General features: G+C 40.0%; 1 protein-coding gene across 1 annotated transcript in view; it reads right to left on the bottom strand.

Annotated features, from left to right (window-relative positions):
* Positions 1-13,325: 13,325 nt before the first annotated feature.
* LAMP2 (lysosome associated membrane protein 2) overlaps positions 13,326-18,752 on the bottom strand; it is a 67,793-nt gene continuing 62,366 nt past the window's right edge. The window contains exon 9 of the mRNA XM_088478204.1: positions 13,326-13,828. Coding sequence (XP_088334330.1) covers positions 13,689-13,828 — 140 coding nt within the window. The 3' untranslated portion in view covers positions 13,326-13,688. The remainder of the gene's footprint in view (positions 13,829-18,752) is intronic.

An 18,752-nucleotide genomic window follows, 5' to 3' on the forward strand; every position in this document is an offset into this window, starting at 1 on the left:
GGCCTCTGGCTGCGGCTCTGTGTTTGAGAACGCATCCATGGCCTGTCGCTGCGGCTCTGTTTGAGAACGCATCCATTGCCTCTGTGGCCGCGGCTCTGTGTTTGAGAACGCATCTATGGCCTATGGCTGCGGCTCTGTGTTTGAGAACGCATCCATGGCCTCTGTGGCTGCGGCTCTGTGTTTGAGAACGCATCCATGGCCTCTGTGGCTGCGGCTCTGTGTTTGAGAACGCATCCATGGCCTCTGTGGCTGCGGCTGTGTTTGAGAACGCAGTCATGTTCACTGACTCACCCATGACACTCCCATAACACGCACCAGAGACGGCCTATTTTTACTCTCACTTCAGGCCATCTCCCAGGAACACCCATGTCTTTCCACCGTCAGCTCAACTGAGTGTGATCAAATATGCAACAGCGATCTTTACGTACACTCAGTGGTACACGTGTTGTAGGGATTTCTAGGACTTTTCACGCATGCGCAGTAGCAAACAATCGCTCAACTGTGCAGAAGGTATACAGTGCCTGTTATTTTCCTACAATGGCATATTACTTTTCATATCATATCAGTCTTTATCTAAGCAAAGGTACACCTAAACTGAGGAATTATTTTTCCACAAAGTGTTAATATTATAGGGCAAAATATATTAGGCGGCAACAATTATATTAAACAACATAGGTGCTAATGACCTTACCTTTCTCTAGTTAGCACACTTTTCCTTTACTGTACACTCCTAAGGAACGTCACCAAACCAAGTGTCACCTCTGAGTCTGAGCACATTCTACCATTGTTTGTTTGGGGTTATCGATCAGTGGTGGATAATTCATGATAGAAGCATTTCAGGCAATAGCCCAATAGGGCCGAGACATCCGCCATCATTACTCAATGCTGCAAGTATGACCCTGATAAGGTGAGCCTCAAATTGTGGGCTTGGTATATATTTACATATGTGTAGCAGGGGCCAATGATCTCAGCAACCTGCAGAAGTATTTGCAATGGGACTTTCCAATACACAGAGATCACACCAAACACACTGATTTATGTCCAAACATTTCTTTTATTGTTACATATACATTTCAGATTAACATGTTTTTTTATCTTTGCTGCCGCAACAGCCGTGTGCATTGTATAGGGTAATCACCACTATATACATAAAGGTTAAGCGTCCTATGGGAATCTTTATGGAATAACATGAAACATTATGGTCATTTAGAAAGGCACTCGTGGACTCACAAAGCCCCAAATCCCCACCCCTCCACACTAGCACTCAAACAGTAACATTTGTGTACATTATATCCATATATCTGTAATGGAAATATCCACATGTACAATGCAGAATCATGTACTGGCCAATTGCTTTGTGGAAAAGGTGTCAATTTCCCTGCAGCCGATTAGTGCATGAAATAGGTGGCATACGGTACCATACAGGAGTAGTAAGATGAGGCTGTCCCTACACGTAGTGCTTTGTGCAATGTGCCAATAAGACTGTAATAGACAAATGCTTTTGTTTGCCTTTTGCTATAAGGAGAAGGGAAGTGTAAAATGGCAGACCTGTTTATTATGTGTCAGGGAGAAAAACAGACATGTCTGCACATGAAAACATGCACGGCTATTACATTGGTGGATTTCACATTAAATTACACAACATTATTCCATAGATATAACAGATTTTAGAGCACATAAAGGATGTAAGCGTAACAAAGGGCAAACATAATAAGAATGTCTCCAGAAAAATACACCAAAGCCCAATATGTAACATAAATAAATTCAGGAATGTTTGTATATTGTTTCCCTATAAATAGTGTTTAATCCACACTTTGCAACTTTACAGCTGCCCCCTCCAGGTAGGGTAAGCCATGTCAGTGGGAGGGGGCTTGGCTTGGTGATTTCTGGCATTGTAAAGTGGGGGGCGGAGCAATAATGACACGGATCAGTGTGACTTGTGTCATTAAGCCTCCGTGACCGCCCACTTTATATACTACACAAATAGCGTTAATAGAGGTATAAACTACTGTAACAAATACAACTGACAGGTTCTGAGAGAGGTCATAACTCGTAATCAGGGAATGCGGATATCATTACTTCAGTCATCATTCAGAAAAGGTGCTTTATAAGGGACAATGAACCACGGACTCAATTTATCATCTCAGAAGCCACCTCATTTTCCACGACATGTATAGAAGTGACTCCTAATATCCATAGAGTTTAGAGTAGGGGAAATGTTATTCAATGTATATGCAAATTACAGATAGAGTAACATCCCATATACCTGCAATTGTTATTCTGCTACCTTGAGTATTAAGTGTTGCCCACACCTCTGCTATTGTAAACTAATTTGACCAGGGCCACCTTTACCTTCTACTGTATGTCATTTGTTTGTGTCATGATCCCTCCGTGGATAGCACTGTGTAATATACAGTATACATAAAGGATATTAAAATAAAACCACTCTTGGATACCAAATAAAACACAGAGGGGCTCACTTTTTTGAAGGCATTCCTAAATCTCAGTTCATTCTTATGGCAGCCTAAAATAAGTTCTATAATATGAAAAGATATCTATATTACCTGTATATGTAATGTATGATAACAATTAATTTTGTGCTTGAGAACCAGATCATTTCTTCTTTGCATATTCCTGATAATGGGCTAAGTCTAGAGAGCCAAAGTGCTTTATTTTCCTGGCGGGTTGCAGATGAAAATGCAAAGCGGCACCCGTAGTCGGTCTAAAGCCTGGCGTGCTTTACACTGACTGTACTGTAGGTGCCATTTTACATTTTAAAAAGCCACTGCTTTGTGAATAAAGCCCAAAGTCTCTTTGTGACTCCTCAGATGTAATGCTAGATGGACTCTACTGTGCGCTTCTAATAAATGACTTGGAAGTCACAAATCTCTTTTGTCTGAGGCTCAACAATTTGCACTATTTTCATAATCATTAAGGCTTCTTTACGAAGCGCAGTGTAGATGCTGTTTTACAAAGCTTCGGTGGAAGCACATAGATTTGCAGATAAAAAAGGGCACATCTGTAGAGGGGCAAAGTTTTGCACCATTGAATGTAAAAAGTTGGGCAGATTAAGAGCATCCCTGGTTAAAGCTGGGTACACAGTGACAGATATAATGGCCAATACATCTGGTGCCCGATGGCCAGTGGGTACTGTCTGTGAATGACGTCGTTCACAGACATATCGCGTCGGCTCTGCTGCACAGCCAATGGCAGATATAGCTGTCCATCGGGCAGTGTGTATGGGAGGTTGGCAGACACACATGCAGAAGAGGCCGCGGGGATGGGGGAGGGACACGCCCATCAGCCAGAAGCAAATGATGGCCGTTCCGCGTGTATGAACGACCATCTGCAGATATATCTGTGCAGTGTGTACCCACCTTAAGTGCGTGAATGCCCCACTTTTAAAAACTATGTTGTATTTTGCAGTGTAAGATTAGTAAAGGAGATGAAGGTTTCTTATAGCATATTTAGCAGGGAATCTCCTGCTTTATAGAATGGCAAATGCCCTCTACAGTATCTCTGAGGAAAAGGAGATTGGGCATCATCATAAACTTTTATTGCGACATATGTCACACCTTCCAGTTAAACTTCAGAGGAAAAATGCACCATCAACAAATGTAACAAAATCTTTCTAACACAAGAGCTAATAAAACCAGTTCTGATGTTCTCTCATTCTCATTAATATAAGTCATACTAAGAATAAACTAGAACTTGCATGAATAAGCAGGTCTGTATTGTCTGCAGTAGGTAAATTAACTTTTGAGGCTACAATAGTAGATTCTTAAGATTATATTGAAATTAGATCATTTTATCAGTAAATAAATATCAATTAAAATTCACAGCAAATGTCCGCTGGAATTTGATATTGAAATGAAAAATCAGGTTTATGTGGATCAGTATAACGTACACATTCCACATAAAGGAAGCATAGCTTACTGCTGCCAGCTAAGTAACTAAAACAAAATGGAACCCATGAGTTAACTTAATTTGGAACATAAAAGTCTTTATATTTCAAAGGAAATGCTCAAGGCTTCATATAAACCATAGACGTTTTATTTACAATTATATTTCCCTTTTTATATATTTCACTATATCGTTCAGTTTTCTAGACATAGAAAAGGCTTACTTAAAAGCTTGGTGCAAAAAGCCATGATTTTAGCATTCATGTGTCTAGTGCAAGATGAATACACAATGCAATCACACTGTTTATGGAGGGTGCTAACCATCCGCTGTCCAGGTACCTCTGGTCTATTTCACTGTAATATCTCTAAGGAGCAAAGTCCTCCCTACCCTTTGTTTTCATGTCTGCATATTTTCTACCTTGCATGGTCCTATTTTATCTATGCCCTGCCCGGTGTTATGGAGCATTCCTAATCATTTCCGAGTGTTTGAATCTATACGTGTATACTGGAGGGCTACCATGATTTCTCAGGTACACCAGTATGATAAAACCTGATAGGAGGCTATGGGTTTCAGTATACCATTGCTCTTTGCACTTACGTAATGAGCTACAATATGTTTAGACTTACATAGCTCCACCCATTACGCATAAATTATGCAGGACCGCAACTAGGGGGGGGCTGGAGGTGCACGTGCACCGGGTGCGCCGCTGCACCCGGTGCCAGTGTCCTCCAGCCCGGTGCCGCAGGGAGACTCCAAGCTGGATGCCCGCTGAGATGTTATTACCAACGGGCACCCGGCTCCTTCTCTGCAGCGACGTGCTAGCCGGAGGCTGGAGTTCTCTCCTGAACTCCAGCTTCCGGCTCTCTCCACAGGCACTATGGGAGAGACGTAATGTGGCATTACCTACAGGGTACTACCTACAGGGGCATTACCAGGGGCTACAGTGGCATTACCAGGGGGCTCTACAGGTGGCATTACTATTTGGTCACCACAGGGGCATTACTATGGGGACATTACCATATGGCCACTAGAACAGGAGCATTACTATAGGTGCACTGCTGAATTACTGTCTTGCCCCGGGTGACAAAAACCCTAGTTTCAGCCCTGAATTATGTGCATGGTTTGTTGTGTCTGGAATGTCTCCAGGTTTATAAATATTTTGCCCATAAATTCTTATTGCACTGAATTCTGCATCTATATCCTCACATCACTAGAAACTGTGGATGAAGGAGATCTTTGATCATACATTATAAGTAAATTTGTATTCCTGTCTTAGAAGAATGATGCCCCCACTAATATCAAAGGGTAAACCTGGACTAAAGTCCAAGTCAGATGTTATAGGTTTCTTTGTATCAAACTTTACAGCAGGGTTTGAAAACAACTTTATATATTCCACTATGCATAGAGAGTTTAGCATTGTACAAGAATAAATTATTTAGAGTGTAGAAAGAAAATGAAGCAAAGAGTTTTGATATCATACAGATTGATAGCCTGTGCGGCTTTTTCGTCTTCCAATTAAATAGGAGATAAAGACAAGAATAATAAGAAACATAAGCACAGCCCCCACCGCGATTGGAATAAAAAAGCTCAGATCAGAGTCAGCAAAGCATTCTTCCGCTGTAGGGAAAAAGAGAGGACAACATGAGAAGAGAGTTATTTTTTCGCTGTTAGAGGACAACTAACCCCTCTTCCCAGCCCACCCCCAAAATGTATGTGTAATAGATAGATATATATATATATATCTCTATACATAATATAAAATAAAACCCCTGGTAGGCGCCAGTCTGTTTGGCTAATTTCGAGAACCGACAGATGTTGATGCAGTTTTCATTATTCTATAGAGCATTTGTGGAGGAAGGTTTAGGTGTAGGAAACATTAATGTATGACAAAAGGGAGCCGAGCTGTGACTATTTAAGCTGCCTAAACTGTTAAAGAAATATCACTATGATGGACTTTATGTTATACCGTGTAGCGATTGATATGTATTATCCGGTTTCTCCAGAATAATTGATGTAAGCCTGGCTTACTGATACACAATTTCAGTTTTTCCTTTTTTTTTACTGTTCCTATTTCATTTATGCGAAAAACGATTCTTTAACTTCAAACTAGTCCAATTCCTGGTAAGGGTCTGCTTTGGCATGACAACAATAAATAAGCACAGGGACAGACACTTAATGTGGCTGGAGTTGACCTAAGTGGAGACAGGTTTTCACATAGACAACTTTACGTGGCTTTTTTCCATAATGTTTGTTGCTTGTTACAGGTCTCCTCTTTCCTTATTCATATCAGAGTTGTCGCTACCATAGGCGTACGCAGGTGCCAGCACAGGTGGTGTCCCCTCTGCACTTCCCTCTCTGCCGGGTCATGGACAACTCCTTCCACATCTCCCAATGGGACATAGACTACTCACCTGGGCGGCCAGGAGAGAAGTGTATGTCCCGGAAGAAGGGGGTTGGGTAGTCCATGACTCGGTTGAAGGGGAAGTGTCACCCCGTGCCGGCACCTGCACACGTCTATGGTCTCAACACTGGCTAATTATACTGGTAATTAAGCTATCATGGAGCTTACACAACTGCATTAATGAAAACTATGGCCCTGTTATGCATAACAATAAAAGTTGCTGGACTATATTGTATGCTAATTTACACAGCTTGCAAACATCAAAGATACATTTTTAAAAACTACAAGAAATGCAATTATGTATTATTTTCATAGACCCACAAGCCGCATGTGGTAGGTACTGGCATACCCAGAAAACATTACGTGACTGATTAATGATAAACTATACAGATACTGTGTAGACATGTAGCACGCTAATCAAAGCCACGACCACATCATGGCCCTAGTCCAGAGAAGATCCTGGTAAGGAGAGACCGCTGCTGATATGCAATAAGCACACTGAGTGCAATACTTATATAACCGAAAATGTATTTTTGCTACAGGTTTTGAATAGAAAACACTAAAGCCAATAAGAGGATCTTCACTGCTCCTTTTAGGATAAAACAACATTTGAAGAAGTTATAACAGGGATTGGAATATATTTTTTAAAATGTATTTAAATTAATTGTTTTGAAGTCAGTGTTTATTCATACATGTAAAAGATTGATGCAGCAGAATATTTGCAATCCCTTAAATGATCTTTTAATAGTACATCCGTCTGCCCACTGAGTGATCATTCCACCACGGCCAAATCCTCATTGCCTGTGCAGATATTTTTGGACAGTCCCTGTGGGCTGCAGTTAGTAAATTCCATCCTGCTGCTTACACATACCACAAGACACTAATAACCTCAACAGCTTGGTTCTAGTCTCCAACTTCTGAAATTAGGTTTAAGTGATTGTTAATAATTAATTTATTAAAGAGAATGTAAACCTATTGGACATAAAAGTTGGAATATATGGGGGTATGCATTTATGTAATTCCAATTAAATAATACAGAAGTCACATTCATTTCAGCGCATGGTCCCATAGGAGCTTCATGTGATCTGCCGCTGTGAAGCTATGGTAATAACACATTGCAAGCAGAAATAAGCAATATTTTCAGAACATTATTATCTGGAGATGTGTGCACCCTTACATTATAAGGGTTACTACAAAACCTTCAACTTAACTGAATCTACCCCCAATGTACCAGACAGTGGGATAAATTGGGAAATGCATTAACCCTTCAAAAGAGTGGAGAAGTGCACAAGTTACCCCTAGCAACCAGCTTCTAGCTAGCATTTATCAATAGGTAGAAGCTGATTGGTTGTTCTAGGCAACATCTCCACTTACCCACTCATTAGAAGCTTTGACAAATCTGGAGTTCACAGAACCCTGAAGTTATTGTCTTCTGCATATGTGTATGTTCATTCTATCCCTTCCTATTTGAGCCTTTTACAACTGCTTAGGCAGGAGGTTCCCAAATTCCGCCATTACAGTCCAGGACATCCATGTGTTTGAGCCCAGATGGTTAAATCAAATTGACAGAGGTGCTACTTAAGTCACATGTGTTCAAGCATGGATAGCCTTAAAACCTAATCCTAATCGCTTAGTTTGCATTATATCAGTGAAAGTTAATAGCTGGTTAGATGCAATGGTGTCCTGCACCTGTGAATTTTATTGGAAAATAATCCCTATTGAGTTAAGCATCAGTGATGTCCTTTGTTCTTGGTATTATAAGAAAGAAAACTATTTTATCCTAACATGGTGCTTTTAATAAAAGTTACAGTACAAGGAGAGAGTAAGGAGTTACATTGCATGTCACCTCCATTCGTCACACTATACTTCTCTAGGAAGGTTTCACATTTTGCATTACTTTGTTTTTACCCCAACCTGCATCTTTAGGATGATTCTATATTTACAATAGGATCCAAAGATGTCACATTAGGGAACGTGATTCTGAAAACATACACAAGAAACCAGGGTGCTGTAATCTATAACAGATTTCTGAAAACCAATGAGACTCTACCTAGAAGTGTAGAAGGTATGGGTTAGAGCAGTGTTTCACAAACCCATCCTCATGGAACCCTAAAGGCCACCATACATCAGCGATATATAATGCCAATTCCCAGATGCCGGGATCAGGGCATCAGTGAAATACAGAATATTGGATTTCCCTGATTTGCCGATCTCGATCAAAATATGATTGGAGTCAGCAATTCGGGGATATTTAATATGAAGGATTTCACAGATTCCCAGATGGATCGGCTATCATCGATGGGGGATTGGTGATAAGGGCCCCATACATCAGGCAGTCGTAACAGTGCATGTTTTCCTGATCATCTAGCTGGAGCACAGGCGTGTTAATTTACTTAACACAATAAATCTACAGGTAGTACTAATTATTCCTGAGGACACCTTGAAAACATGCACTGTTAGGGTTCCATGATGAACTAGTTTGAGAAACACTGGGTTACACAATTTTTTCCCTGTACATCAACTTTAACCCATGTCCCTAAATGTATTCACCTATGTTCTACGCATCATGTGCATTTAGCTGCAGAAGTCCATAAGGGTACCATGATCCCCACCTATCACAGAGCAGCATGAAAGAGCAAATACTGAAATACAGATTTAAAAAGCTTTTACCTGCTGCATAAATAACAGCTGGATAGTGAGTATTCACTATACATCTCCTGCATGTCACAGTCTTTCTACAGCTAGGTACATACACTATGCAATTATTGGGCACATTCGGCAATAATCAGGTGATCTGCCTATTTTATTGTGTAGTGTATTTTGCGGAAAAACTGGTAAAAAAAACAGCCACAAGTGCTCGGTTTTGATTATTTGCTGGAGAGAATACATTGACCAAAAGGTCCCGATATCGCACAGTGTATGGGTATTCACGATAATCAGGCCAGATTTCCTATGACTTTTTAGGTTTACCCCATCATCCTTGTCAGAATCAGACTTTATTCGCCAAGTACAAAAACATATACATGGAATTTGACTCTGGTAACCACTGACCAAGTACGCAGTTTACACATCAAACAACAAATCACCATACATACTCAATATGTCTAAAAAAAAAAAAAAAAAGTTATAATACAGTAGAAGATACATATAAGACTACCAAAACAAGCAATTGTTAATTCATGCTTTAACTGCATAATTGCCCTGCGGAAAGAAGCTATTTGCATGTCTTGAGGTCCCAAGCGGGCAAGATCTATATCGTCTCACGGACAGAAGTAATTGGAACAAATCGCGGCCGGGATGGGCCACATCCGCCACAATATTTTTGGACCGTTTTCAACCATCGCCAAATGGAGGTCATGAATCGAAGGTAGAGCCACGCCAATAATCTTTTCCGCAGAGGCTACCCTCTGTAACCTGGCCCTATCAGGTGCACTAGCCGCACCATACCACACAATAATCGGCAGTATCAGCTCCCTCAGGACATCAAATTTCCTAAGTTGTCTAAAGGAAATACAACCTTTGATGAGCCATCTTGACAATAACACTGGTGTTCTTCCCCCACTTCAGATCTCGGGAGATTGTAGAACCCAAGAATTTGAATGAGTCCACCACAGAGACAGCAACATCGGCTAGGATCAAAGGTGAAGTGCTAGCAGGCTGTTTCCTAAAATCGATGATCATCTCCACTGTCTTAATAGGATTTAGCTCTAGGTTGTTCCTGCCACACCATTTTGCCAGCCGGTCTACCTCTCTTCTATAGGCAGACTCGCCCTACTTTGCCCCCCCCCTTTATCAGACCTATGACTGTAGTATCATCAGCAAACTTCAAAAGTTTAACCGATAAGTCCCCAGAAACACAGTCATTTGTATACAAGGAAAACAGCGAGGGGAGCCCCAATAATGGCCTTCCGTGTACGTGAAAAACTACCCCACTTCAACATACTGATTCCTACCCACTAAAAAAATCAACAATCCAGCGACAACTGGATGCAGAAATCCCCAAATTAACCATTTATAGGACAGAATCTCAGGAATGAAAGCAGAACTAAAGTCCACAAACAGCACCCTAACATAAGTGCCTGGTAGATCAAGGTGCTGTAAGACGTAATGTTGCCCCATATATACAGCATCTTCAACTGATCTAGTCGCTCTATAGGCAAACTGCATGGGGTCCAGCACCAGCTGTTCAAGGGTTTTCATGACTGCAGACGTTAAGGCAATAGGTCTATAGTCATTTCAGCCTGTTATAGAGGACTTCTTTGGGACATATGCAAATTATCAATCCATGAGCCAAAAAATCTGTAAATTTCTCATTTAAATTGTATAGTGTGTGCTGCCGGTATTGGGCCCTCCCACAGACAGATTAAGTGTGCAGTTTGTCGGGCCGATCGAAAAACAAATTGCATAGTGTGTACCTAGCTTCAATGTAAGAAATTTCCCAGCAACACCTAATAATACAGAGGGCGAGTGATTTTATTGTGTGAGAAACAGTGACCCTTTTCCCCTTATGCTATTGTGTGAGGGCTGGGAGGTAGATATCAGTAGAAGGTTGCTCTCTTTCAATTACAAAGACTAATGATGTGAGGTTATTCATATTACAGTACTTGTATTCAGCTGATCACAGCTAAAGCACCATCCACTTAGCTCCTGAGAATGCTAGCAACATCATATAGTTAAATACCTAAAGGACCACTAAATGTTAAATGGAAGTTGGTTTCTCTCCATTTTGGTGCCTGAGGGTGCACTTGTACTGCTGCCACTGACACTCCCTGCATTATGAGTGAGAGCAGTGATGGAAATGGTCATTGGACTAGGAACAGGAGATGGAGAATACTTTGCTCTACGCTCCTCTCATGTGGTCAGTGACCATAGGGAGTAAAGTTAGTGTTCCCTTGTGGTTGTTCCTGCAATCTACTTGTTGCAGAGAACACACAGTGACCAGAGCACTGAGAGAGGTACAAGAGTCAAGTCTGGGAACAAGAGAGGAAATTATTTTAGATCTGCCCCCCCTGGCAGTGTGCCCCCTCGCTGCACTCCAACTAGTGATGACACATTTTTGCAAAAAACTAATATCTTCAGTCTGAACAGACTTCTACTGGACTGGTCCAGGATGTGAAGCTTCCACAAACTTTGCTTTCCTTATGGACCTGACCAGCCTGCAGAGGTGTTAAGACTGAGTGAACCAGTGGTTGGATGGTGCTGCATGGGTTATGAGGATATAGCCCCTTTTAGTTGGGGTTAAGAAGTCAGCTCTAGGTGCAGTGAGCAAGCCTGGTTTTAGTTAACTATATGAAATTAACATACCATAAATACAAATATATATAACATTTTTACATACAATAATGGTAATGTTGCATCCCACAGGTGTTTGCCTATTTCAGTGGTTCCGAAGCTTTCTTGAATCATGGTGCCCTAGAGTATCAGCATTTGTTTAACACAACCCCTACAACAAAAGTTTCATGTTGAGAAATTATGCATACATTATTTTGAGTAAACTGTGCTCATATTGTCCACAAATTTTTGTGATTGGCAACCACGAGCACTGGTTTTTGCCTATCACATGGACCATAAATAATTTGATTTGGTCCTGGACCACCAACCCGTGGCACCTCTGCAAGTACTTCATGGCACTCAGTTTGAGAACCTCTGGCCTAAGTGATTCCTGAGTGGGCTAAAAGAGCTAAATCTTTGCCCATTATAGTCAGTCTTCTTGTTTGAAATTACTAGCAACAAAACAACAGTTTGTTATGATCGTTATGTATGGGCTATACAGTATATGATCTCCTCTAGCCCCAAAGTGCGCTGTCTTGGAGTTATCCTGGACTCCTCCCTCTCCTTTAAACCACATATCCAGAACCTCTCACAGTCCTGTCATTTCCATCTTAAAAATATTTCCAGGATCAGACCCTTTCTCACCCAGGATGCAACTAAGACGTTAATACACTCACTGGTCATCTCAAGATTGGATTACTGTAACCTTCTCCTATCTGGCCTCCCCAAATCCCATCTTGCTCCTCTCCAGTCTATCCTTAATGCTGCTGCACGGCTTATCTTCCTCTCCAAACGCTCTACATCTGCCTCCCCTCTCCTACAAGCCCTCCACTGGCTCCCCTTCCCCTTCAGAGCCCAATTCAAGGTTCTCACACTCACTTACAAAGCCCTCACACACTCCTCTCCCATTTACATCTCTGACCTCATCTCCCTTCACTTTCCTGTCCGCCCTCTTCGTTCAACAAATGCACACCTCCTCTCATGCCAGCTGATTACTTCCTCCCACTCCCGTCTCCAAGACTTTGCCCGTGCCGCTCCCCACCTCTGGAACTCTCTCCCTCTCCCCATCAGACTCTCCACCTCTCTACAATCCTTCAAACGGGCTCTCAAGACCCACTACTTCATCAACGCTTTCCAGCTCTCATCCTAACTTGCTACTACACGCTCCCTCCTCCCTGTCTTCCCCAACTGTATCACACCCATCTGTCTGCCCCTCCCCTTGAGAATGTAAGCTCTTGCGAGCAGGGCCCTCTCCCCTCTTGTGCTTCTCCTTACTATATGTTCATCTACCTCTTACTCACCACTAGGACACCTAACACTTGGTGCCTATGCTTTGCTGCTTATGTGGGTGTTATGGCCACCTATGTATCAATGTATATTATCCATGTCCTTGTCCTTCATTGTATTGTATTTTACTGTAAGTCACTTTTTGGATATGTACCTTGTAAGGCGCTGCGGAACACTTGTGGCGCCATATAAATAAACGATAATAATAATAATAATTATATAATATTCTATCAGGGTGTTGGAAGTTCCAACATATATTTTTAGTATAAGGCAACTTGCATTTAATATTTAAATGTCCTTGAAAAATACTTGACTAAATAATGTTATATACAGTTACAGTATATACTGTCAACAGTGGTCATTTGCAGCAAAGTTATACAATATTGTTACATATTTGTTGCGATTAAAAATGGATTTCAAAAAGAAACCAAAAATAAAACCAGGTACAATCTTAATATGAATTGGTAGAAACATTCTGCTAATAATTGAAAATATTTGAATACTGTAATTACATAAGTAAAGAAATTATATGAATTAAATCCTGTACTACACAGCAAAAACTGAAGGATTGTGGTTACATTGTTACTTTATAATAAAGCAACAAATACAGTCACATGCAAGATTTACATTGAAAATGATGAAATAAACTTGGTAAAATGGAAAGCTTATTATAGTTATCATTAGAGAAAAGTTGTTTTGCTCAACGGATAAAGATTAAAAAATGTAAAGCAAAGAGCAATGCTTCATAACAGTCTGTATAGTCAGTTCTGATATTACTCATTGTGAATACTGTGTCAAATACTTTCAAATCCCCATCTCATTATCCTTAAAAATGTTCATATCCAGCCGAACGCCGATTCTTGCGGCCAATGAAATAAGCCACCATCACTAGGATTACAAGGACTCCCAATGCAGCACCCACGACTATTGGGACAGTGAAGTTCTGATCAGCAAAGCAATCTTCCGCTACATGGGGAAAAGGCAAAACAAAAACAAGAGGAAAAAAAAATAAAATAAAAAAAACCTCACACGTCACATGCAAGTACAATAAACTTTTAGCTTAAAAAAATAAATAAATAAATAAATTGAAAACCGGTAAGCACCAGGCATGGTTAAAGTTACATTTCCAGCACGGGTGAAATGCTTGAAGAAGCATTTCACTCGTGACAGGAGCCCGGTGCCAGCATACTAGAGACACTGGCACTGTCAACCTTATGACCTTACCATAAGATAGGGCCCGAATCAAACCTTATCTCCTTGTTGTTGGGCAGCATTTCTAACCACTGTTCCACTATGTTGCCTGGGTCTATGTACTAAGGCCAAATAAAAAATAGGACGTATCTCTAAAGCCTCCACTATTTTCTTCCTAATGACACTCTGTGGACAGCGCAGGACTTTATAAACATTATATATTGTAATTTCAGATGTTACAATAACCTAATTTATCCACTTTTGCATACATATGCTCTCTGGCAAAGCAGCTTGAGTGTAGCCATTAAATGCTGTCATTCTTGGCCACAAGAGGCTCTGTGAATCTCTTTCCATTTCTTACATGGGTTGGTTCTGGAAAAGCAATGTTACCTAAATAACTCACCTTAGATATTCCATTCACATCCAGTTGAAACTGAAGATTGTGGCCTGATTCAGAGGTGAATGCAATTCCGATATTTTCAGAGTAGGCTGATGTTTTGTCTACTGCGCAAAGGTCCCCAAAGGTAGCGATCCTCTTATTCCACCGACACGTTTCACCTGTATCCAGTCTTTATCAAGGTGCATGGTGGAAAGGCCCTATTTAAACCCCCTTTAGCCAATCACAGGCATTTGGAGGCGGGTCCTTGATTATACTTACAGTGCCTTCTAATACAACATATATACACATCAAAAGAGATCAAGATTTATTACCTTTAAAGTTAGCGTTCTGTATAATTTATAATAAATCCTGAAACATGACACTACAAACCGTGCCTATACGTCGCTTACGGTCCCGGTTGTCATCATATAATGCCCGTTCTGGAAGGATTCAAAACCTCCCATTGAGTAGACAGAGATTTAACATTCATCCCCTTTCTTAGTGGGGAATCGCTCACATCTGATATAACCCACCTTGGGGGCGAAGAAACGCCGCTAGTCTCTCTTCCGTGGCCATATGTAAACAAGACATGATTTCCCGTTTTGGTGTGTCTCGCTGTGGAACACACTAAGCGTTCCAGCTTGTAGACACATTGCTTCAGACTACATCAATGGAACGCAAAATGGAATCCTTCCAGAACGGTCATTATATCGCCTCCAAATACCTGTGATTGGCTAAAGGGGATTTAAATAGGGCCTTTCCACCATACATCCATACACCTGGATAAAGACTGGACACAGTTGAAACGCATCGGTGGAATAAGAAGATCGCTACCTTTGGAAGGCGAACCATCTCAAGCCTGTAGGTGCTGTAGCCCGGGATTTACCCCTTCATGCTTTTTTAACTGCCTTTTATGAAGGCACTTTCCGGAACGAGGTCAATTTTATTGGTGGAATTGTAATTTCATGTTTTAATGTTGAATGTAATTAATTAAAAATACAGTTTTACACTACGGAAAGTTTCCATTTCTGATCTCTTTGAGGTTTCAAATGACGTGTGGAACCGGTTATCAAAGACATATTCCTGGAGGAATGAAGATTCACATGTTTTGGAACTAATACAAAGTGTGCTGGTTTTTTGTCTGGCTCTCTGTATTTTATATCCTAATATTGGAGCGCTTATTCACTTACCTTTGTTTTGTAAGCAGTTGTAGTGTGGATTCGGACACAGTGTGATTGACAGACAGTGGCCATATGTGGGAGGTAACGGGGGGTGGCTATAAAACTGCAAGCATGCTGTGACCACTTAGAGCGTCAAAGCCATCGACTGCATGCTCGTTTCCAGCTGTACTGACTCCAGCGGTTTAGTTGCAACGAACATTCTGAGCAACCCTGTGGTTTCTCAGTGGTTCGATGGTGAGACCAATGTTCATCTGATGGTGCATCTTTGTACACAAGCAGCGGATTGGAGAAGCCAGTAGTGGGCATCTCTGTATAGAAGACAGTGGCTGCGACATTTTCCTATCTTCTCAGATCCACTGTGCTGAAGACGCAGCAGCGACGCAAATAGCGTCTACCTCTGAATAAGGCCCAGTGTAAGGAGGCAGCAGGCTTTCTTTATAAGCAGCCCAATCCCGCACAAATGCTACTGCCACATAATTCTAGGGGGTATATTTACTAAAGTGAGCATTTTTAGAAGTGCCCATAGCAACCAATCAGATTCTAGCTATTATCTTCTAGAAGGTGCTAGTTAAATGTCAAGTAGAATCTGATTGATTGCTATGGGCAACATCTCCATTTTTAAAAATGCTCACTTTAGTAAATATACCCCTAAAAATCATTAGATAAATTTGTTGGGCAACTACATTGAATAGTTAAGCATAATAGAATTAGGAGAAGTGAAGAGCTTTGCCCATGGATTTGTGCGGAAGAAGGAAAATATTCTATATAAAAAGGAGGTTATATCCCATTCACAGCCTGACTTTGGTTGGACAATGATCAAGTGGATTGGACAGGATTGAAAAGCAAATTAAACGATACAGGACATTATTCAGCAGTTTTCAGGCTGTGTACGATAATCATTCAGCAGCACACACTGGACCAATCATTCAGTTGGCTGGTTTGAACAATTAACGTGCAGCGTATGGTCAGCTTATTAGGTAGTTATGAAAGCACAAAATGTGCCAATTCTGCACTGGCAGTGGCATTTGTTGCAACACATAGGTTTTAACATGTGAAATAGCAGTAGCTGTTGGGGGAATTAAATGTTCAGATGGGGGGAATAACAAAAAAACAAAAACAAACAGTGGAACTGCAGTGTTTTAGGAGAAAAACATTAAAATTGAATTTAAGGAATAAGGTGGTTCTAAAGTTGCAGTAAGTTGGATTTGGAAGTATGTGTATGCATGTGTTATGCTTTCCACTACCGTAGTGTACAGGTTGAGTCTCCCATATCCAAAATGTTTGGGACCAGGGCTATTTTGGATATCGAAATATTCCATATTTTGGAATAATTGCATACCATAATGAGATATATCGGGAATGGGACCCAAATCTAAACACAGAATGCATTTATGATTTACATACACCTTATACACAGCCTGAAGGTCATTTTATACAATATTTTCAATAATTTTGTTCAAACAAAGTTTGTTTACATACATGAAATTCATTTAGGTTTCATATACACAAAGCCTGAATGCAGTTTATACTATATTTTTTATATTGTGTGCCTGAAACCATCAAAAAGTCATGGTAAAAAAAAAAAAAATTAGTATATCGGAATATTTGGAATTGGAAGACTCAACCTGCACTTGCAAATCTCCCCATTTTAGGGCTGACTCTGTTTTTTTGCTTGCTCCCAAATTAAAGTAACTTGTGAAAAGTACCAAGGACCAGGAAAGGGCTAAAATTAACTTGGGATGTAAGTTTATTTGTATATATAAAAAAAAAAAAAAAGTTTGATGTCATTTTAAAAGCTTAGCTTACTTGAGTGACAAAATAATCCTTTACATTTTAATGGAAGAAAAAAAATAAAACCTTTTTATATGCACCCTACATTTTATTTTATATACCCCAAGCTGCAGTAAAATTAAGCCATTTCATGGAATTTGAAACCAAGACACAAAATTATATTTTTTTCAATTGTGATGGATAACACTTATTATTCATACTTAAAAAAAATTTGATCTTGTGGTTAACCTTAGAAATGTGGTTATGTAGGCTGCGCTAAGTATGAAGAGCAGCTCTTATAGATTCTGGTAATTGCAAGTGTAAAAAAAAGAGTGCTTGTATAATGGGTAAAATGTGAAATGGATATAAAATTAAGTGAATATGGGAGTTAAAAAAATAATAAAATGCACAAATGTGGATCTGAGAGAATTATAAGCAAATATGAGAGTAGAAATAATAAAAGTAGTAAAGGATAAAAATAATAAAATATAAATAAAAGACTTTTATTTATAAAAAATATAATAAAAAAAATAATAGCCAGGCAATGCAGTGGAGAAAGATTTAAAGTTAAAATTAAAACTTTGAGATTGTGGTGTTAACCACTATGTGTTTATAGCATTTTAGCGGGTATTTGTGTGAAGCCGGGCCATGGGGGTTGTAGATGTTGCGGGCTTTGAGGGCGGTGTCACTTTCTCAATGTTTGGAGACACTGACAGGTTCTAACTAACTGACCCTAATGCTACCTTTGCGTACTGGCAGCGGTCAGTACGATGCAGCAATTCCAGAGTCCCCATCAGCGTCTTCCGTCCACCAGAAGTGTTCACGATTGCACTTCTGGTTTGGCATATTTCGGCTATCACACCAATCAACGCATTTCATGCAGTAAATCACTTTGTCAAGGATGGTTTAACCTTGTGGATGGTCCCTATTTATACCAGGGTGTATGAAAAAACTTTATTGGGTCTGTTTAAAAAAAAAAAAAAAAAAAAAAAAAACAGAAGTCCTCTGCCAGATCTTCTGTTTAAAGAAGCGGCAAGCACTTGTTTAGGTGCTTGTATATTAGGTTTCCAGCATTGCCCTCAAAATGAAATCAAATAAAAATCAATAAAAATAGGATATGATAAAAATGAATGATTAAAAATAAATAAGGAAAAATTTTTTATAAAATGAATAAAAATATAAAAAAAAAGAGTAATATAAATAAAATAAAAATAGATTGAAGATATGCATAAAGTATGATGTGTATATAGGGATGTGTGTTGTAAATTGGTAGGAAAAAATCTGATGTTGGGGTGTGTGAACCTTATGCAAATTGATGCTCATAGGAAGGCATTGAGCTCGATGTCTATATTCAAGCCTTTGGGTTTCA

The sequence above is a fragment of the Taudactylus pleione genome, unplaced genomic scaffold, assembly GCF_031769625.1.
Source record: "Taudactylus pleione unplaced genomic scaffold, aTauple2 ptg000211l, whole genome shotgun sequence".
NCBI classification, from domain to species: domain Eukaryota; kingdom Metazoa; phylum Chordata; class Amphibia; order Anura; family Myobatrachidae; genus Taudactylus; species Taudactylus pleione.